The 22135-nt window shown below is 46.9% G+C and overlaps 1 protein-coding gene and 1 pseudogene across 1 annotated transcript in view; both read left to right on the forward strand.

Annotated features, from left to right (window-relative positions):
* Nucleotides 1-2278: 2278 nt before the first annotated feature.
* Nucleotides 2279-2490, forward strand: LOC129667086 (40S ribosomal protein S28-like; annotated as a pseudogene).
* Nucleotides 2491-8433: 5943 nt separating this feature from the next.
* Nucleotides 8434-22135, forward strand: part of Scd5 (stearoyl-CoA desaturase 5) — a 107645-nt gene continuing 93943 nt past the window's right edge. The window contains 3 exon segments of the mRNA XM_055594523.1: nucleotides 8434-8607; nucleotides 8895-8998; nucleotides 9000-9136. Of these exon segments, the coding sequence (XP_055450498.1) occupies nucleotides 8434-8607; nucleotides 8895-8998; nucleotides 9000-9136 (415 nt within the window).

Below are 22135 nucleotides of genomic sequence, written 5' to 3' on the forward strand. Positions count from 1 at the left end.
CACGCACTGTGTGCTTTTCTAGGCCCTGCTACTGTGTTAATATATTTCCAGTTCCATCCAGCGGTTAGTGGTGGTATGTGTCATCACAGCGTGCCCAAGCTAAGCAGGGAGGATTACAAGTCTGAAGCCAGCCTGGGGTACATGCACATAGAGCACTCATACACAAATAATTTTTTTAAAAAATAGAGTGCTTCTGCCCAGCTCATCCTCACACTGAGAGCTCAACAGCTCTCAGCTCTCAGAGGCCATCATTGCTCGTTCTGAGTCCTTACTTGGCTTGCTTAGCAGACATCTGATCTCTCTTCAGGGCAAACAGGACCTGGCAGCACCTTCTCTCACTTTGTGAAGCGCTCTGTGAGCTGTGCCTGCCCTCCTCCTCATTTCTCCAGTCTCCAAGGAAAGGCTGTCTTAACGGTCTCTTTCCATCATCTCTCCAAGGCTCCCTTACCCTGGGGCACTTGCCTTCCTCACACTTTCAGCCCACCAACTCCTACTAGGTTCCAGCCAGCTGATACTAGATCCGTATTTTTCCCACACAAACACACTGATACACACTCAGTTTGGCCTCTCTGTCCCTCTGTTTTTTCAGGCTAAGCTTCTAGGAGGTTAATTTACATATGTGTTCTATGCTTGTTTCTGGTGATTAATCTTGTCAGTATTGTTACCATTCACTGATCAGGCCTCAGCAAAGGTCAGTGGTAACCTTCAAACAGGGTTCTGTGTTCCCCTCTTTCTGGCCTTTCTGTACTATGGCTCCTGCTCTCCCACACTCTGCTGGCTTCCCCCTTCTTGGTTCACACTCCTGGCTTGTTTCTTTGCCACACTTATAAATCACGATTCAGGAGGATGTTTGGCCGAGCCGTGGGCCCGCTGTTACTGCAGCTGTGGATTTCATAATGAGAAATCTTGACATCATAGGCTCTAACCATAGGCCTCCAGGCTTAGTTTTTATTACTGTGTTTGTGTGTACATTACAAATAGGGCGTGGGGTGGGGTGGGCCACCCGTACCAAGAAATGTGTGTGGAGGTCCAAGGACAACTTTGTGGAGTCTGTTCTTTCCTCCTATCTCAGTGTGGGAGCCGGGGATGAAATCAAGTTGCCAGGATTGCACAGCAGGCAGGTGTATCCCCTGAGCCTGCCTCGCTGATCCCAGGCCTATGTATTTAAAAGTCTACCCAACGATGTCCTCTGGATGTGAAAAACAGGGCTTCCTTTCTTCTTTAGTTAACTTCTTCATATTTTTTCAGCCTCTATTTAAAAAAAAAAAGATGATTACAATAACTAGGGTGATTATACCTAATATTTATTAGTTCCTTACTCCATGCAAGGCAACCATGACAGAGAAGTTATTACCCTTCTTTCTGAAGGAGGAAATAAAAGTCAGGTGTGGTGGTGTGTACCTATAGTTCTAGCTGTTGGAAAACCGAGACAGATGGCCAGCCTGAGCTACATACCCCGTGGGAGTTACATACTTAGGCAGACTGCCTTTGCCTAAAGTACTAAATGATAAATTTGAAGTAGAAGCATTTTTGTTTTGTTTTCTTTTTAAAGATGAAATCGAGGCCGAAAAGGTGGCCCAGAGGTTCAGAGGGCTTTACTGCTCTTCCGGAGTACCTGAATTTGGTTTCCAGCACCCACATGGCCTCAGATGGCTCTTGCATACACATGGATACAGATAAACTCACACAGGCAGACACACACAAACATGAATAATAAATTTTGTGGGGCCAGGGAGCCCTGCAACCAGGGAAGCTGGCCTGGAGCAAGGGTGAGGTTAATGTATGTCCGATCCCGAAAATCTCATCTTGAGACAGGCAGGAGTACAACTGTTCCCTACACTCTAGGCCCTTCAGTCTCCACCTCTGCTGCCCTTGTGGTGATCATGTAGTCTGTGGCAAGGTTACAGGTTAAACTTCCACTCCTTGTAAGGTCACATCCACCAAGCACCTGGAAGGTCTCTTCATGCAAATAAGGCACTTCCAGCACCTTGGCCCTGGCCAATGATGTACACTCACCCCGAAAGCCTCTCCCCACTCCTAAAAGTTTAAATGGCCTTTGTTCTCCCAATTAAACAAGCTGCTTTACTGAAGCTGTCTTCCTAGAAGGCTGTTTCTTGTGCGATCACTGCTGATGAAGATTCTGCCTTGCACCCATCTGCTCTGGCTAAGCTTCCCTCCCTCCATTCGAGCTCAGTGCACAAGCCTGTACCCCGAGGAGAGAAGCAGAAACAGGGTGGCAAAAATTAAAGAAACAGCTCTCCGCCAGATCGCCGCCATCATGGACACGAGCCTCATGCAGCCCGTCAAGCTGGCTAGGGTAACCAAGGTGCCGGGCAGCACCCATTCGCCGGGACAGTGCGCGAAGGTGTGCAGGTGGAATTTACGGATGACACTGGCCACTCTGTCATCCGAAATGTTAAAGGCCCCGTTCGAGAAGGTGATGTGCTCAGCCTATTGGAGTCAGAGAGAGAAGCTAGGAGGTTGCCCTAACCTTGCTGCTGGGTCCTGGATAGCCACCACTTGACCCATGGGATGACCTGCAATTGTTAAATAAAGCATTTATATTATTATTTTAAAGAATAAATTAAAATATAAAATACCTTTTTGAATTTAAGATGAAAATATAAACTGATTCAGTATTTTAGGAACTGCTTTTACCAGAATCCCCAATTCAGACTTTTTTTGTTTTGTTGATTATTCCATGGAGAGGAGGCCTCATTCCCTCCTCTCCATTTGTCCTTCTGCAGAATCTGTACCAGGCTCTTATCACGGCTCACCAGATTTCTAAAACGGCTTCCTAACTGGCCCTCACACCTCTGGCTTCCTTCCCTATCTCTATCCAGCTGGTCCCCACACACTTGTTGGCGGGGCCTTCCTGTGATCCCAACACTCTCTGCAACCCCTTCCTGCGGCTCCCATCACCTACCTCCCGGCTCTTTCTCATGGACTGGGGCGGGGGGCTCCTATCTACCTCCCACTGCGTCAAATTTCAGCTTCATCTCCCACTATCCCCACTTTAGACAGTCCATACATTACCTGAGTACCAAAAGGACATTTCCTTTGCCAACTTTGCCAACTCCTCGTTTAAAAATGCAGTCTAGTATGAGCTCTGTTAGCCACATGTGGCTACTGCACACGCGGCTTGTGGCTAATTTGAATGAAGATGTGCTCTTGTGTAAATATAAGCATGGAAGTCTGAAGGCATAGCACAAAAATGCCCCAGCGATAATCTGTCAGTTACACATTCAAAAGATTCTGCTCCTAGACTTTACTGCTAACTATTAGAAGCTTTAAGAGTACGTGTTGGCCTGACTTTGTGGCGCCCGTTACCCTGTTAGACAGAAGTCTTTCAAAATCCTTACAGAGTGGCCTTAATGCACTTGTTGCAGAGACCTCAGATTAGGCTCCTAGGCCTCACAAGGTGGCTCCAAACCAGCTGACTCCAGTTCCAGGGAGCTCAGTGTCTCTTCTGGCATCTGGGGCACTGGGAATGCGCACAGTGCCCACACATCCACGCAGGCTGTTCTGCTTTGCTTTCTATTGCCACAATAAAACACCATCACCAAAAGCAAGTTGGGGAAGAAAGAGTTTATTTGGCTTACACGACCCAGTCATAGTCTATCACTGAGGGAAGTCAGGCAGGAAACTAGGGGCAGGAACTGAAGCAGACACCATGAAGGCCATGCTTACTGGCTTACACCTCAGACTCACATTTTGCTACATTTTTAAACACCTTCGGAGACTACTTGCTGAGGGGTGGGGTTGCCCATAGTAGGCTAAACATTCCCACATTAATCGTTAGTTAAGAAAATGTTCCACAAACTTGCCTACAGGCAACCTGATGGAGGCATTTTCTCAGCTGAGGGTCCCTCTTTTCAGACATGTTTTGTGTCAAGTTGACAAAAAAAAAAAAAACAGGCAAATGTTTTATACATATAAAACAAAAATAACAAAATTTAAAAAAAAAACATTAACAATGGGCAAAAATACTGGATGGGCATTTCTCTAAAAATGATGGATAAATGTCCAGAAAGCACACAGCAAGTGCTCAACATCACTAACCTTTGAGGAAATGTAATAAACATTGTTGTGCCGAGATCGTGGAAACCCCAAAAGACCACCACGGAGCTGATTCCAGTGTTTTATTAAAGCTCGAGCAGGAGCTCACAATCATCACCTACGCAGCAGATCAGGATTGAGGGCGCAGAGCTCCAAATCAGCAGGGTTTTTACAGCGAGGTTTGGGGAATTTCAGCTTGGCAGTTCCATGATTGACTGACACTTAGCAAACACTGGGTGTTGAAACCCAACTGATTGTGTCCTTCGGGCCAGATCGTAATTGTTTCAGTAAACTTATTGTAAACACCTGGGTAAACTCCAGGTAGTCACTGATTAGCCGTTGCTAGGGGTGACGGTTAAATATTACCAGAGGTGAGTGGTCAACGCACATTATTTTTTTTTTGTGTGTGTGTGTGTGGGTTTTTCTCCTTTTTTGAAACTGGAGTTCATGCCCAGGGCATTTACCCTTACGACCGAGTTTATTTTTCAGAAATGGGGTTACACAGGCCTCACAACACCACCGTGAGACTCTCTGCATATTCACTAATTAGGGTGGCTTTTCTCCAAAGAAACAGAAAATACATGTTGGTGGGAAAGTGGTAACCTGGAAACCCTGTGCGCCGCTGGTCTAGACGCGAAATGATACAGCTGCAGGGAGAAGCAGAGGGGACGCAGGAATAGCTTGGCTGCGTGTTCAAAGGCATTATCCGTAAGAGATGCTTGTGCACCCATGCTTATTGCAGCTTGCTCCCATGGGCTGAAGGGTGGCAGCAGCTGGAGTGCTACTTATTAGTGAAGAGCTTAAGATGGCCTGAATATAACTCCATTTTGAAATAAGGATCTTGACTGGGAGCTGAATTCAGGTACCAGGAAATATCACAGAGTGTACACCTGGCAGAAAACAAACTTAACTCTCCTAGCAACAGCCTCCAGGAAACATCACAGAATAAATGCTTCACAGAAATTAGAGACAAACTCCCTGGCAATAATCAACAGGAATCAGTTGAGAATCGGGTGGGAAAATTATCCCCAATGTTTTAGATATGGTTTAGAAAAATAGCCATTGTGATTGTTTGCCTCAGAAAAGGTCACCCCGCCCTGCTAAATTTCGCCCAATTCTGTGCCCAAGACTTGTGCCCCACTGCTTGCTGCCATGAAAACCCCCTGATTACAGACTTTCCCTTTAAAAATCCTGTTCACTCAGAGCTCGGGGTCCCACTTCTCTAGTGCTGCGTCAGTGAGACTTGGGTCCCGAGTTCGATCGCTCTCATAATAAAGCTCTCTCGAAATTGCATCGAGTCATCTCCTGGTGGTCTCTGAGGGTCCCATGAACCTGGCATTACATTAGCAGCCTAGTTGACTGTGATGCATCAGTTAAGCTGATGCAATGTAGAACCATTGGCAAGATAGGCCCCCAGCACGCTTGTGTTGGATTGTCTTGATTACATCAGTAGACACGGGAAGATCTGACCATTTTGAGGGCGGTGCCACTCTCTCAGCTGGAAACTCCAGACTGTGTAAGATGAGGGAAAGCACCAGGTGGTAGGGGTGCACACCTTTGACCCCAGCACTCGGGAGGCAGAGGCAGGTAGATCCCTGAGTTCAAGACCAGCCTGGTCTTGATCAGGTTCCAGGATAGACAGAGCTACACAGAGAAAACAACAACAACAAAAGATGGGAGGAAGCAAGCTAGGTGCTGCCATGCTTGCATTCGTTGCTCTGCTTCCGGATTGATGTTAAAGGACCCTCCAGTGGTCTCAAGCTCCTGGCCCTGTAACCTGCCCCACCCTGACAGCCAGGAACCTGAAACTAGAAATAAACCTTCTCAGCCAAAGTCACTTCTGGCAGAGTACTTCATTACAGTGACAGGAAAAGAAACTAAAACATCAAGCAAATGTAATTTATACAAGCAGTGAAATATTGGTCCATCTTTAAAAGGAATGAAATTCTGATTTGTGCTGCAACCTGCATAGACCTTAAGGTCATTATGCCACATGACATAAACAAGTCACAAAAAGAAAAATTTCACTTTATATGTGACATCTAGGAGAGTCAAACTTGTAGGTATAAGAAGAGTACTCCAGTGGGCTAGGGGCTAGGGAGAGGGGAAGGATGAATTACTGTGTAATGTGTACAGAATATCAGTTTTGTAGGATGAAATGGTTTTACAGATCTGTTGCAAGTAACACTTTTATGATTCTTAGCATATTTTTGGCAATTATTTGCTTGATCAATGTTATTGTCTCATTTGCTCTCACTCTAGAGTGACATGAACTGTCATCCATTTCTCAAGACCTAGCCTAAGGAACTACACTGCAGGGAAAAGTAACAAGAAAGATAAGAAATGAACTTCCTGTGGACCAGCTGTATATGTGATTGGCATCTAATAATGCATGTGACACCCCCCCATGCAGGCATGCACACACATGCATACAGACATACACACACACATACACACACGCGCAAGGAGAGGCAGACAAAGTGACAAATCAGAGAAAAATGTGACAAAATAGGATATGCCCAACTCTCAGGAGAACAGAGAGGAAAGAGAGGCAACTTAAAGAGCAGAGCGAGAGAGGGAGGAGGCCGTTTTACCAGGAGGGTTTTACAGAGACAGATTGTAGAGAGAACAAGCTAGACACGGGTGAAAACAGATGAGCCAGAGAATGAGAAAGAGCCAGAAGACTAGAACAGATTGCTAGAATTAGTATGAGGTCAAGAAGAGCAAAAAGTCAGAAGCTGAGAGAAGCCATATTGAGTCAGTCAGCTTGGAGCGAAGTTTGAGCCAGAATAGCTGAGTTGAACCAGCCAGCCAGAAAAAGAACAAGAAAGGGTGAGCTTGTTTTGTTTTGATGTTTGTTTGTTTTTGTTTTTCAAGATAAGGTTTCTCTGTGTAGACGTGGTTGTTCTGGACTCTCTTTGTAGACCAGGCTGGCCTCAAATTCACAGCAACCCACCTTCCTCTGCTTTCTGAGTGCTGGGATCAAAGGCGTGTACCACCATACCCAGCTCTAGAAAGGGTGAGCTTGTTAAGCAATAAGTCTCAGAGACTGAAACCATTCTAGGCCTAGATTAGACCGTATAGAGGCTAGAAGCTTCCAGGACTAGGCCTACGTTAGCAGACAGAGGCTGCAAGCCTCGGAGGCAACAGTGGAACAGGAGACCAAACCTTATTTATCCTTGTGACCACTGAATCTGGCACAAAAGCACTTGTTTAGTTCATGCCAAACAAATATCTGAATGATGAGAGTGAGTGAGAGCAGGGGAGTCCTTCGCAACAGTCTCAAGGAAGGCCTTAGGGCAGTTGCCACCCAGACAGAAAAGACAGTCTGAAGCAGATGGCCATAGGGCTCACGAGTGTCTGATGGGAGCCAGAGTTGGCAGAGAGGAAGAAAGAGTGGCTCCCAGTTTGCGAGGCAGATGATACTCTAGGGTGTCATGTTCCATCGTCTTGCTGGTTGCTGTGCAGTTTGACACTTATCCGGTCCCAGACAAATTTCCTCTCATTTTACAGTGTCAGCCCAGCAGAAGCACCAGGAGCCAGGACTCCACTAGCCTCAGATCTGGCCTTATTTTAAATGAGACACTGTTTTATCTGGCTAATGGAACCAGATCTGCTCTCTGTAAGAGCCTGGTGTATATTCCTTTGAGGTGTTCAGTCCCTAGTGATCTTTCCCCTTGGACTCTCGACAATGAGTAATCAAAACATCATCTTTAAAACAAAACAAAATGACACCCCTTGAACCTCAGTCGGAATTTGAAAGCTGGAAGGAAGAATAGTCCTCTTTCCCTGATTAGGAAATTTATGCGGAGATGGGTTAGAAAACAAACAACAATCAAACCAAGCCAAGTCAAAGGCCACCAGGTTGAAAGTGGAACACAGAGCTCCCCTTTTCATCGGTCTGCCTCGGGTAGCACTGTCTGGGGCATCCTCTTTGCTTCTCCCGGCATGCCACCCTCCGGGCAGCTAGCGTTGGAGCGGAGAAACAGGTGGGGTTTTCCTAGGTAAGTTTTCCTTGTGCTTTGTGATCTTTCTAAAGCCTGGCTCAGCAAGGGGCTACATTAAGGTTTTGTTCTGTCTGGCAGGGGGAGAAAGCCTTGTCATGGGAATTCACCATCGAAAGAACTGCGGTGTTGCGTGCTAGCCAGCCCCTAATCATCTCTGTATCTCCAAAAAGTATTTACTGGGGGCTTACAGCAGCCACGGCCACCTAATTAGAGCAAAATCGCTGCCCACCCTTTCCACTGGTCCAAGGAATTTTACATCCAGGCACAAGGATTTAAGAGTCTGTTGGTGGATCTGGCCTTAGCTCTGAGTACAAATTAAAGCTAGAATTATCCCACAGAGGTGGCTTGTGGTTTCCGAAAAAGGGGTATGGAGTTCCCAATAAGATATTATCTGGAACTAGTGTTTGGGGGATCTGGAGAAAAAGATGCATACCACGACAGGAGTGCTATGAGATATCCCACAAGCTACCTGGCCCCAGAACCTCATTCCGTGTACCACCGGGCCACGGCTCCAATTCCAGCTCCTGGGTTGGTCTCGGAGGTTGTGCAGGAAGGCCAAAGGCTGCCTTTCTCTTTAAGACTCCTCAGGCAGAACTGATAGGCCGCTGATGTGTAAGTCTTCCTTCCAGAGTTCTCCTTTCTTCCGTGTCCCCTTCCTACTCTCCCTTCCCCTGCCCGCCTCTCCCGTCACTCTTCTGGGGCCTCCTCCCTCCCCTGCCTCTTGACACCTCCTCCTTACAGCTGAATGACAGACCAGCAACAGAGGTCAAACACCAAAAGGAGAGGAGAGGAGAGGGCAGAGACACCAAGTGTGGTACATCCGCTTAGAGGCAGGAGCGTACATCACTCTCCAGCCAAGTCAGCCCCGGCGCCCACCCCGCCAAGGTCCCCTTCTGCAACGCCAAGGAGGAAATCCGTGCAGGGCTCCAGGCACCAGCAGGGTGCGCTCGGGCCGCGCCTCAGCGTTGTCCGCAGGAACGTGTTCCTGATGAGCCTCCTGCGTCTAGGGGCTGTATACTCTCCAGTGCTCGTCCCTAAGGCCAAACTGCTCACTCTGCTTTTGCTATGGGGTAAGTCCTGCTGGCGGCCGCTGCACCCCGGGCACAGTGCAGGGGCTGGATGGGTCACCGGTCACCGCTGGGCATAGCGCCCCGCTGTCCCCCGAGCACTGATCCCAAAGTGTGCAGTTCGCCATCCTTTGGGATGGGCAGGTATATCTGCCCAGAGAGTTTGCAATTTCTGCTCACCCTCCTCTCTGCAGACTAGGCTAGCTTAGCCTAGCCTGGAGTTCCCAGCGCTACCACCCCTGTGTTGCCACAGCCGCCTCCTTGGCATGCAGAGGAGGGGGATCTTGGCACGAGGCTAGGGATCTGGCTTTTATGAACAAGGTGTGAGAGGACCTTGGGGTCTATCTTAATCTCCTTCAGCTTCTAGGTCCCCTGGATCACAGTCCTTGAGGCTGAGTTAAGACAACAAAAGGAAAGGAGGTTTGCCCGAGATGGGTAGGGGTCTGTCACAAGCTTGAGTCTTGGAGTTTGCGCACCAGATGGAAGAAACTAGCTCCCTTTCTGCTTCCCTGATGCCCTCCCGCCCAGCGCCTGCTCCATGGTCTTCTATGCCCTCTTACAGGCTGCTACTCAGCAACAGGAGTTTCTCAATGAAGGAAGAAGAGCTCATAGCTTAAAGAGGGTCTGTGCAGTGTCCCAGCCAGGCCTTTCCCCCAATTGGCCAGTGTGGCTCTGCTCTCTAATTTTAACTGCACCTGGGGTTCGACCACCCATCCTTAACACCCCACCCTCAGGGAAGGGAGCCCTCTGCCTACCTCCTCTCTTCGGGGCCAGGAACTTGGTGCCTGCCCTGCAAGCCACAGTCGCTGCTCTGTGATCATCTAGCAGGCTTTTGCGGTTCCATGACTGGATTTGTCTTGTCAGTCACGGAGACAAAAAGGCGCAGACATGGACAGGCTGGGCTGGGAATCTGAAGGGGTAATCAGAGATACCTTAATAAAGGCCCTTTTGATTCCAGTCTGAGATCTCTAAGAAACATACCAAGAGAAACACAAGCTACGTTGGCTCCAGGGGGGAAAGGGAGGCAGGCGGTGCCAGTACTGCTTCCCAGGAATCTTTTCTGACGTAGGCGCAGCTGCAGATTCCTAGCTGGGCTCTAGGGCCACTGAGGGCCAAGCTGACCTGTGAAGGGCTGCAGCCCAGCTCTTGGCGGCAAACCCATCTAGAGTGTTGGTAGAGTGTTGAGGGTTGTTGAAAGAGGCTGGGGTCTTTAAGAATCCCTAAAGCCTTTAAGGTCCCCCACAAGCTCCAGATAACCTGTTGCCGAATGCCTACCTTTCAATGCCCCTCTTCAACCCCTTGCCTCTGTTGAAGTGTTTTAATTCTCTTCCTTCCTCTCTGCCTCTCGACTCTCGGTGACAATAGTATCTGATGTTCCCCTTTGCTCAGTGGGTACACTCCCACAACTGACTCCAGCCAGCTCCTGGCTTCCCAGCTCAGCTTCCAGATTCTAGGCTGTGCCTCATTGAACTCCAGAGCCCATTAGCCTCTTGATCTTGGGGGTGATTTTTTTAAATTTAATTTATTTTTTTTATTATTAGTTACATTTTATTAACTCTGTATCTCAGCTGTATCCTGCTCCCTTATTCCCTCCCAATCCCACCCTCCCTCCCTCATCTCCTCCCTGCCTCTTTCCAAGTCCACTGATTGGGGAGGACCTCCTCCCCTTTCATCTGACGCTGTTTTATCAGGTATCTTCAGGACTAGCTGCAAAGTCTTCTTCCTCTGTGGCCTAGCAGGACTGCTCTTCACTTGGGGGGTGGGGAGGTCAAAGAGCCTGCCATTGGGTTCCTGACAGAAATAGTTTGGGGGTGATTTTTAATAGCTGCAGTGTTCTGAGAGTGCCCATGGAGAAGGGAGCACTTAAAATATTAGCATACATGCCTGGAGCTCCACAGGGCCCACAGGCTCCAAGCCTTATGGCTGCCAGGCCCCAGGACTCTGACCCCCGGCCAGAAACCACACAGTGAGGCCTTCTCTCCCAGGTTTGCCAAGTGACCTCTGCCTTTTTCCAGACTCTTCTCAGTGTCAGAGAGGGGATATTTATTCTGAAAGACCCTGACCTAAGGACGTGTCCTTCAGCCCTAGACTCCTGTAGAGAAACCAACACAGTAGAAACCTAGTCCCCCTCTGTGGGTGATGCTGTCAGGCTCCATTCTTGTACCTCCCAGAGTAATTGCCTTGAGTGGAAATCTTCATGGGCTCTGCTCTTTCTTTCAGTGCTCTCTAAAACAAAACAAAACAGCAAGCAAGCTTTAATGCCAGCACTTGGGAGGCAGAGGTGGATTCTGAGTTCCAGGCCAGCCTGGTCTACAGAGTGAATTCTAGGACAGGCAGGGCTACACAGAGAAGCCCTGTCTTGAAAAAGCAACAACAACAACAACGAGACCCCCAACAATTACAACCACAACAAAACCAAATCCAAACAAAAAAAGCAGCCAGTGGTGGGTATTGTAGTTCCAAGATCCACAACTCTGATTCAGAAATGTTCCAAGAGCCGGGCAGTGGTAGCCAACACCTTTAATTCCAGCACTCAGGAGGCAGAGGCAGGAGGATCTCTGTGAGTTTGAGTGAGACAATCTGGTTCCAGCAGAGTCTGGTGCAATGATAGCTATGCTCACTCAGTAGCCAGAAGAGACTGGAGACACTGCTCACGCAGCGCCCCTTTGAGTGAAAGCCACCCATCCCCTCCAGTTAACATCATCTTCCACCATTTCCCTTACCCGTTCAGTCCAGCTCAATTTTTGTCCCAATAGGCTGCTCATCTACTTAGGGTTCTGAATTACCAAGGAAACTGGCGTAGGTCACTCATTGCTTGCCAGTTTTCACCCCAAGTGAGGAGGCCTCAGAAACAGGAGCAACCATGCAGTGTACCTCTCAAGGGATATGTTGGGTGTGTAGCATCATCCGTGTGATGAGAAGTAGTTCATAATAACCTCCTCCATGGCAGACACCCTCATCTCTCCAACACTCCATGTTTCTCTCCAGGAAAGACAAGTTGTTTCCCTCACTCAGTCTCTATGTTCTTCCTTTCCTTTCTTTTCTTTTCTTTTCTTTTCTTTTCTTTTCTTTTCTTTTCTTTTCTTTTCTTTTCTTTCCTTTCCTTTCCTTTTCTTTTCTTCTTTCTTTCTTTCCCTCTTTCTTTTCTTTCTTTCTTTCTTCCTTTCTTTTTTTCTCCCTCCCTCTCTCTTTCTTTTTTTTTTTTCTCTTTTGAAATACAGGGTCTCACTGTGTAGTCCTGGCTGGCCTGGAACTCATATGTAGACCAGGCTGTACTCCAACTCACAGAGATCCATCTGCCTCTGCCTCCCAGGTGCTGGGATTAAAGGTGTCTGTCACCCTGCCCAGCTGTCTCTGTTTTCTGAGCAGGTGAGATGTCAGAGAATGTCCTTGCTGCCTGGAGGTCCCTAGGATTAACCTGTGAGTTTCAGGGATGAAGGAAAGAACTGGAGAGAAATTGCTACCTGAGAAGGAGTTCACAAAAGTGTCCCTTTGAGCCTCCTCAGACAGACAACACATTGAATCTCTGAAAATCACGGTGTCAAGGCACAAGTGCTGGGGCTACTTAGCAGGGAGCTGAGCGAAGACAGCCGTCTTCTCAACATTTGATGGATCACCCTCAGACACTTGGCTGTTGGCTGCAAAGAAGCTCAGAAAATGTTCTTTCTGGCTTCTCCCTAAAAATCCAAGTCTCCTAAACGTGCCCATGAGACATGGTGACTGTTATTTTCATCTTTTAGTGTGGGGATGTATAGTGTGAGTATACACGTGCCATGGCAGGAAAATGGACATCAGAGAACAGCTACTGGAAGCCGGTTGTCTCTTTCCAACGTGTGAGTGCCCGGTCTTGAACTCAGGTCATCAGGCTCGGCAGCAAGTACCCTTACCTGCTGAGCCATCTGGCCTTCCCCAGCATAGTGTTCTGTTTTCCCAGAGCTACCAGGCAGTACCAAGCATGCAGTGCAGTGCTTTACCCTCGCTTCTCATCTCTTAACAGCATCTGCCTTCTGTCGTGCCCTGGAACACATGTAGCCACCGTGAAGGCAGAGGCAGGAGTCCCCGGTGCCCCTTTGTGCTGAAAGAAGGGGATAGTGGGAGTGGGCTTCAGTTTGTAGCAAGAAAGCTGAGGCCTGGGGTAGAAGAACAAGGCAGCAGGGGAAAGGCTGAGGGCCTCAGTTCGACTCTGAGAATGACTTAAAGACGAGCAACCTAGGGCTGGAGAGATGGCTCAGAGGTTAAGAGCACTGGCTGTTCTTCCCAAAGATCCTGAGTTCAAGTTCCAGCAACCACATGTGTGCCTCAAAAATAACCATCCCTAATAAGATCTGGTGCCTTCTTCTGGCCTGAAGGCACACATGCAGGCAGAACACTAAACAAAACAAACAAACAAACAAACAAACACATTGTTTAGAAAAAGGTGAGCAGCTTACACTCACAACTTAGGGCCCCACTGTCTTTGTTGGAATTCGCCTCTTTTCCATTGAGTCCCTCTGGTCGTTCAGGAGCTCCCCTTTCTCCCCTCCCCCCAGCACATGGTCATGGACCTCTGTCTTCCCTGCAGGTTTTCTTGGGCAAGCAAGGCATAGCAGACAGGCAGCTCTGAAGGGGAATCCCATAGCCCTGGTGAGCTGTGTGGCCTCCGACAAGTTTACATTGCTGAGTCTCTGTTTCCTCACTGTGAAAATGGATGTGTTAACAATACTTTCTCATTAAAGCTCTGAAAATTAAGTTAGATGATATGTGAGATCCCCCAGCACAGAGCTTGGCTCTTGGTTGACATTAAGTAATGACTGCCATTAGTACTGTTGGACCCAAAGCTGGCCCCCTTTAGTGAGAGAATGAAAGGCACAGAGCTTTGCCCAACATCCTCTCTTGTTTTGGCTTTTGGAAATAAAGGCTCTTTCTCAAAATTCCCCAAAAGGGATGGGCACAATCCCTTGTAGTCTTTCCTCTCGCCAAACTTTTCCCTTTCACCATCTTCCTCTTTCTTTCTCACAAATGATCACTGTTGAAAGCTGAGAGTCTTTAGGCTTGAATGACAGGTCTCCTGGCTGCCTCCTGCCTTTAGAGTTTGTGAGCACAGATAGTAACAGTTGCTGTAAAAACAGAGTGGGTGATTTCTTTGAATCTCTTAAGGTCTTAGCTTTGACTTGTTTCATCACCTCTCATCTCCTTGAATCATCATTTTTGGAGAAACCTTTACTGCTCATTTGAATCCCTAAAAACCAAAGTCGTGATCACTTCCCCCTTTATGCCCTGCCAGGCCCAGGCTGTTGTTGCAACTCCTGCATTTTTAATAGGGGCAAGGATAGGAGCCAGCAGGAACACAGCAAAACCAGACAAGAGTGTGTGCTTTTTTTCTCCCCCCCTGGGTGAATAGTTCCAGCAAGTATATAAATATAGATTGAGGTTGACATTATTAACTTAAAATTAAAAAAAAAAAAACTGATCAAGGTCATGGCAGAGTATTCTATAATGAAGAAGCAAAAGTTGCAGAATGGGAACCATGGTAGGCCTCCTCATGTTGCTAGTTACCTCAGCTTTAGGCTCATCTTTTTACAAGCCTCAGCTTCTTTACTCAGGAAAAACAACAAACCAACAAGGACAGTAATACTGACTTGGTCATGGGGCATATGTCAAAGCATTTGCCAGTCAGTCCTATCTCCTGTTTTTACCTCCCAAGAAATGGGGAAGGAGAGGTGGGGGACTTTTGAATAATTGTAAGTCAAATGAGAGACATGACTTTAAGTTTTTAAATTCGAATATTTGGTCTCAACTATGCTGTAACGGTTGCTGGGAAAAGCTGGTGAGATTGGGCAAAAGGTGACAGGTGTGGTTGCTTTTTTTTCCCTAAGGCTCTGCAAAAGAAAGTGTGTTTGTGTGGTTTATAACGGGACTCTCTTTACACTGCCAGCTCCAATAATGACATGATGACTCTTTATTAATACAAAAGCTTGGCCTTAGTTTAGGCTTGTTCCCATCCAGCTTGTATAACTTAAACCAACAGTCTAGCACCTGGCTCGTTACCACTCCTCAGTACCAGCAACTGTTTCTTCCTTCATGTCTGGCTGGCTGATCCCTGCACCTGATTCTTTTTCCAGTGTTCCTGTCTCTTTCTGGAAGTCCCACCTATTCTTTCCTGCTTAGCTTTTGGCCATCAGCTCTTTATTAAACCAATCAGGAGGTGATGGAGAAGATGTTTACAAAACACTGAGACAGGTGATGCTTCGGAAAAATAACAACACTGAAGTCTGGTCCATAGTCCGCTCTCTGCTGGTGTGGAAATCCACGTTTGTGTAATACAAAGACAACCTTTACACAGTGCACAAAATGATTATCCCAACAGCGACATTTTCCTCCTGCATTTATCCCGACATTCTATATTTCCTACCTTCCGGTCTGCCTGTCCCTCTGCCCTACATTTCACTGAAATGGCACAGTCTTGGGGTTAACTGTATAGGCTTCAAGCCAGGTAATGTGATACGTGCCTATAACTCTAGCATTTGGTAGGGTGGAAGCAGGAGGGTTTTGAGTTCAAAGCCAGCCTGGGCTATAGAGTGAACTGTAGGCCTGACTTAACTACATCCCCAAACCATGCTTTACAAACAAACAAACAAAGCATGTGGGTTTTGAAGATAGAGGTTCTGGGCCTGGAAGCCTGCCCAGGAAATGTAGCCCAGGCAAAAACACTCATCCTCCCTCTTGTTAGGGTCTCTAGCTATACAATGGGACTGGCCTCTGAACCACAAGGGCCAGGCTGCAGCCGGATCAAAATGAAACAGTGCAGCCAGAGCTGGGCTGACATTCAGCATGGAATACGAGGCCTTCTGTGACCACCCACACATTGCTCCCCTCCATTTAGCTGAAGCTAGGGCTTTCTCTAGAGAGTGAGGTTTGCAGCCAGCCCCCTGGTTAAAGAAAGCCTCTCTTTGTCAGGAATCCTGGTCATGTGCAAAGGCAGTTGTCTCCAATTTCATTTCCTTGGACAATCGACTGGGGAGAGTAGGCACCAGCCACTCTCCCTCATAAATGCTGTTGTGTGTGAGAGTGACCCTCACATGCAACCACCATCTACTTTCTTTTCCATCCCAGAGGCCACCTGCCAAGAGTCGTTAAATCAGGGAAGTTCATTTGGCATATGGGCTTTCTGGAAGGTAGTCGGGTATTTTTCAAGGTCTATACCGTGATGCACCCCTAGAATTACTTCCAGCCTCTAACACCCCTTTTTTGTGCTGCTGAATCTCTCAAAAAAATCTGGCATGGTGTGAACCCTCACTTTTTGGGTATTTACCCACTCTGATTGATTCCTACGGGATCTTTATGAAGATGCACTGCTGTTCAGATGAATTAATTCCTGATTATGGAATTTCTGATTTAATTCAAACAATTTTAGAAGACAAATTGTGTTAGAAGTTTACGGCTGCAATAAATACCTTTGTGGGCCTCCAGATGCGTTAGGAGGAGACAGACTTGAGACAGATTTGAGACAGATTTGTGGCTTCAGATTGGCTTTCACTTGAGATGGCACCACAAATCCTGGGGTACACCATAAATATAGGCAAGTTGGTTTAAACTTCCCATGAACCCACAAAATAATGCCAACTACCAAGAAGTGTTTAAATTAAATATAAATCTTGACATCAATAAAAACAAGCTGTTTTGTTTTAATTCTTATACCTTGTCAACTTATGGCATAAAATACTGTCATTCTAAATTTACTTTGTATCTTGAAATGAAAGAAAGATAAAATTATTGTCCTGAACCTACTATAAACTAAGGAATAGTTGGAAAATGTGTAGTCCTAATTGAAAAGACATATATTCTTATAAGTTCTTGGACCCTGTTAACCTTTAGACTTTGTCAACCTTTGTCATTCTGAACTCACTATGAACTTATGTAATGGATACATAGATAAGAAATGCTTAGTTTTAGTAAGAAAACATGTAATTTGTATTTTAGAATTCATCTGTTTTCGTGATTGTCTTTTTGACTATGAGGTAATGCTTTTCCTTATGTAGAGAGCTCCATCTCAGAAGTATAAAAATTGTGACCAAACAATAAACGAGGCTGAAGTTGAAGTTTTTAACTTCATCCACGTTTTCCTCTTGAATGCTTGTGTGTGAGAGTGGTCTAGTTTCTATCTCTATCTTATTTCTTATTTTCCTGTAGATTCACTAATAAGTTAACAGACTCAGGGCTCTGCCATCAGCAGGCAAAGAGACCTATGTACAGATCAAAAAGTGATTTAATCCCAAAGGCTGTACCTTCCTCAGCTACCCTACGAGGAGTTGAGGATCCCCAAAGAAAATTTGGAAGGACACACATATTCAGATCATAGAAGCTACACAAGTCTGGGTTAAAGAGACAAGGAGAGCCAAGCTGCCAGGACAGACTTACCTTCTCCCTCTCTAGCCCTTGGGGTCTCCTCCGGAGGCTCTGGTGCTTGGGTCTCTGCCACTCTGCTCTCAAGCCTGGCTGTGGATGGAAATATCTGAACTTAACAGGAATAAAGCCCTTCTCCCTTGTGCTGAATTTATCAGGCATTTGGTCATAGAGACAAAGAGTAAGAGACACAAAGGCCTTTCTCCACCTTGGAGATCTTGCCTGTGGACCTGTCTACCCTGTAAGCCATTGCCACGTGGAGGGTGAATTCAGCCTGTTCTGCTTTTCTTGGCCTGGACAGTGCCATAGGAGCAGGGAAGCTGGCTCTGAATGTATTTGTTTCTGCCTTGGAGTCTCTAGTCCAGGCTGACTTGCAGCGTGAAGTGATTTGGTTACTCAGCCTCCTGAGTCCTGGAAGTTTCCAAAGCTCAAACTTTGGGGATGCATTCTAACCATGGCATCAGTAACATAGATAGCCAAGCTGGAGAACAGCTCCTTTTCATGTTGAATTTTGCCCTCCATATTCTGGAAAGCAGACAGCCACTTCCCAAGCCATTCTGGTACCTTTTGAAATCTTGAGGCTTAGTCAGCCTTCCTTGAGAGAACTATTTAGGCTGTGGGAATGAAAAGACAGGTGGAGGGTGCTGGGAGCAGGGCCAGACCCTGCTTCAGGGAAGAAGTGACCTACAGTGTTGAGAGCGAAGCAGCCGCCTGGGCCCCTGCAACATTCCGCTGACCATGGCCTCCAAGGGTGGCCAGATGTGTCTCCATTCTAACAGTCAGATTTTGGACTCCTCAGGATAGCTAAGGTGCTAATTAATTCCCCAAGTTCCTCTCTGGTCACAGACATTCCTGATAGATACTATGAAAAAGATAGGGTCTATGAAAAAGATAAAAAAAAAGATGATTTTCAAGAGGAGAATATCTGGGCTCTTTGGAAGTGTCATTCAGTATCATGCTGGTGTGTTCTGCGCTCCATTCCTGGCCATAGAAACTTGGGGGGAAGTATTGGGGGGGGGGGGAGGGGTGCAGGGACAGCTAGAGGAGGAAAATGCGTGGTCAAGGTCTCCTGCGAGACACGGCGTCATTAAGTCACTTTTGGAAAGGTGAATGAGAGTGCTGAGGCAGAAAGTGGGGGGACTGGCATCCGTCCACGCAGATGTAAGGCATGTTCTAGGCATGGGCTGTGCAGCTGTGGGAAAAGTGCTGGCTGGCGATGAGTGCCCGCCAGCACTCATGTGCTTCTTGTGTTCCAGGCAGGTCACCAAGTGCCTTCTGGATTGTGACTCTCTAAGCTGATGATGGCCTCTTTGGCCTAGTCTTCATTCTTATCATATCTCATTCCCTTCCCTGGCTCCTGCTCATAAACCCTTCAGGCTCTGAGGTGGGTAGAAAGAAGATGTTTTTGAAAATGATTCTAGGGTTTTACAGGTCAAAGCCAGGGCCAGCCTTATGTGCCAGCAGAGAGTGGGAAAAGCCGCTTTTAAGGACATAGGCTTTATGAAGCCCTTGAATTTCACCCAGCAGCTGTCCTGACCTCTGAGCAGGACTTCTGGGCTGTGTTCTGCTTTAGCTGCTTTTCAGGGGCCCAGAAATCGTGTACATGCTCCTGTGTCTGCCGCCACTTTTCTTCCAGCAGGGTCTGAGCCTCGGACTTTAAAATGATTAATTGTGCTGCTCTAGAGGAAGTCAATGTTAAACCCGCCGGCTTTTTCTGAAAGGATGAAAAGAGAGTGAGTAGAGTATTCATTATGTATCACCATCCATTTTCCCTCAGAAATCTTTAGTCACTGTCATCATTGTCATGCTTTATTTAATAGACAGGAGCATTAAGTCTGGATAGGATAAAGGGGGATTTGGGGCTCAGTAGAGTTCAGTATATCCTGTTGTGATGGGTCTTCATAGAGTCCCCCAAGTGAGTCCCTTGCATTGTGGGATAGTGTCCAGACAGAAGGAGATGCCATACTAGCAGTGCTTTCCTGTAGCCCTTGTACATGCTATGTGCTTCATCTCTGAGCTGCAGTTCCAGGCTTGGGGTGTTTAGAGACAAGGCCGTCTCCATGTAGCTAGCTTTGAACATGTTTATGAAGCACAGGCTGACCTTGAACTCAAGTTCTTCCTACCTCTGCCTCCTGAGTGCTGGGATTCAGGTACGAGCTGCCAAATCCCACTTGCTTCTCTCATCTTTTACTTTATTTACAATTGCATGATGGTGTCATATTGATGGATTGTCTCGGCCTGCCAGTTCTCAAATAATGACACAGAGATTTATGGTTATTTACTATAGCCTAGGCCTTTGCTGGCTACCTCTCAACTAGCTCGCATAACTTAATTAACCCATTTATTCTAGTCCACGGTTACCATGTGAACCATCACCTCTCATTCAGCCCTGGAACGTCCAACTTCCTCTGTGTCTGGCTGGCTAATCCCACCTCTCAATCCTTCCCACAGTTCCTGTCGCCACCTGGATGTACCACCTATCCTTTCCTGCCCAGATATTGGCCATCAGCTCTTTATTAAACCAATCAGAAGGTGTTGGAGGGAATGTTTGAAAAATATGATGCAGCTGAAGAAAAACAATACCAAAGTCTGGCCTGTCCTCAGCTCTCTCTGCCGGTACAGAAATCAGCATTTGAAGACTACAGAGCAACCTTTACATGGTGCCCAAAAAGATTTTCCCTACAGTGTCACCATTGTGAATGGAGTGGTGCAGGCGCTCTGAGAGCCGTTCTCCTGCCTCTGCTCGGCTCTTCCCATCGCAGACACCAGAAGAGCAGACCCCTGAGGACTCGGGGTTTTAACACTAACTTAATGACAACAGCAACTTTGCTTATCATCTTATAGTTCTGCAGATTGGCACCTTAGCTGTGTCTCACTAAGCTGAAGTCTCTCCCGTGCAAGGCTTCTTTCAGGAGCTGCTGGTAGTGACTGTGTTTCCTTGTCCTTTTCAGACCTTGCCTACAGCCCTTGTCTTCCATCTTGAAAGCCAGCAACGGTAGGTCAAGTGGTCTTACAGGACCTCACCCTAATCTCCTCTTCTGCCTCTCCCCACTTCTAAGGTTCCTTGTGGTTATCCTGAGAACACTTAGATAGTTGGGGATTCTCTTTTGCCCTGTCATGTAACATTCACAGACACCCAGAACTAAGGTGTGGACATCTTTGGAGTTATTCTGCCTAATATACCCAGGCACCAAAGAGAGAGGCGCTGCCTTTGGTCCTCGTTATTGTAGGTACTATTTTAGACAAAAGTGCTCAGTAACACACAGCTTACTTTGAAGAGACTTGTCCTTGTGCAAAGGGTCATCAAGGTTGCAAGTTCTATGACCTCATCCTCCCCTTCTAAAGGGGTGATTTGGCCAGCTCACAGGATATATCCTGTGGACCACAATTAGCTCCCAGAGCATGCTGCCCTCCTAGAAAACATTCAAAGGACCTCTGATGGGGTCTGTGTATGAACATCCACCTTTGGCCATGTCCCCAGGGTGACATGTTAGCAAAAATGACCTGGAAGCAGCGTGAGGCCCAGAAGCTGTCAGATGAGCATTTTATTCAGGATGGAGATGAAGAGAGATTCATGACCCTGCCCAGAATGCAGCATGCACCTTCCCTCTGCACATCCCACACAGCTGTGTGTGCAGTGTACGAACATGGAGAGAAACAGAACATCTCATAACGACAACAGACAAAAGGAGCAGGTGCTGAGTTATATAGAATAATTGGGAGTTGGGGTGGTGGGGAGGGCCTGGCCACTTGGCTCATGATCACCTGTAAATGACAGAAACACGCTAGGCTTTAGGTCTTTCGGGGAAAATATGTCTCAAGGGTGAGGTTTGACTTGGAGATGAGACCTCATTATCTAATTGTATAGGTTTCAGGTTTGTTTGTTTTGTTTCAGATACTGCTTGGAAAACATTTTTTTTTTTTTTTTCCCAGTGAGTATGGGAGTCATGACTTTACAGGAAGCCCTGAGTCTGGGAATACAGAATACAGGGGCCAGGGGCCCAGCTCGGTAATTAGTAAGGTAATTAGTAAGGTAAGAAGTGAAAATATGATACCCTTTAACCATTAATAAGAATGTCAAGGGCTTGAGGTTCAACTCTGGGATAGAGTGTGCTTAGAAAATAAGCAATAAGCAGACAATAAAAAAATAATAAAAATCTGGGTTAGAGAGATGGCTCAGTGGTTAAGAGTACTGGCTGTTCTTCAGAGGACCTGGCTTCAATCCCCAGCACCAACATGGCAGTTCAGAGCTGTCTGTAAGGCCAGCTCCAGGGTATCTGACACCCTCACACAGACACGCATTCAGGCAAGACATCAATGCCTATAAAATAAAAACAGCTAAAAAAAGAAAGCAAGTCAATTAAAAATAATAAAAAAATTTCAAGATGGCAATACCAGTATATTTAAATGCCTTCTGTCATTGGGGTCCCGGGTTGGGGTTGTTAAACGGATCACACTTTCATAAAGCCATTCCTGCCTGGAAGTAAGGTATGTTCCGTGTGTCACCAGCGCGCTGAATGTTGAAAGAATGTTCAAGGCCTCCTTTCAGGGCTTGACGGAGCCATGGCTCTTCACTCTTGAGTGTTGCCTTTCTTACTGTGAACCCTGTCCGACTGCACC

The sequence above is a fragment of the Psammomys obesus genome, unplaced genomic scaffold (assembly GCF_907164565.1).
Source record: "Psammomys obesus unplaced genomic scaffold, mPsaObe1.curated_primary_1811, whole genome shotgun sequence".
Lineage (NCBI taxonomy): Eukaryota > Metazoa > Chordata > Mammalia > Rodentia > Muridae > Psammomys > Psammomys obesus.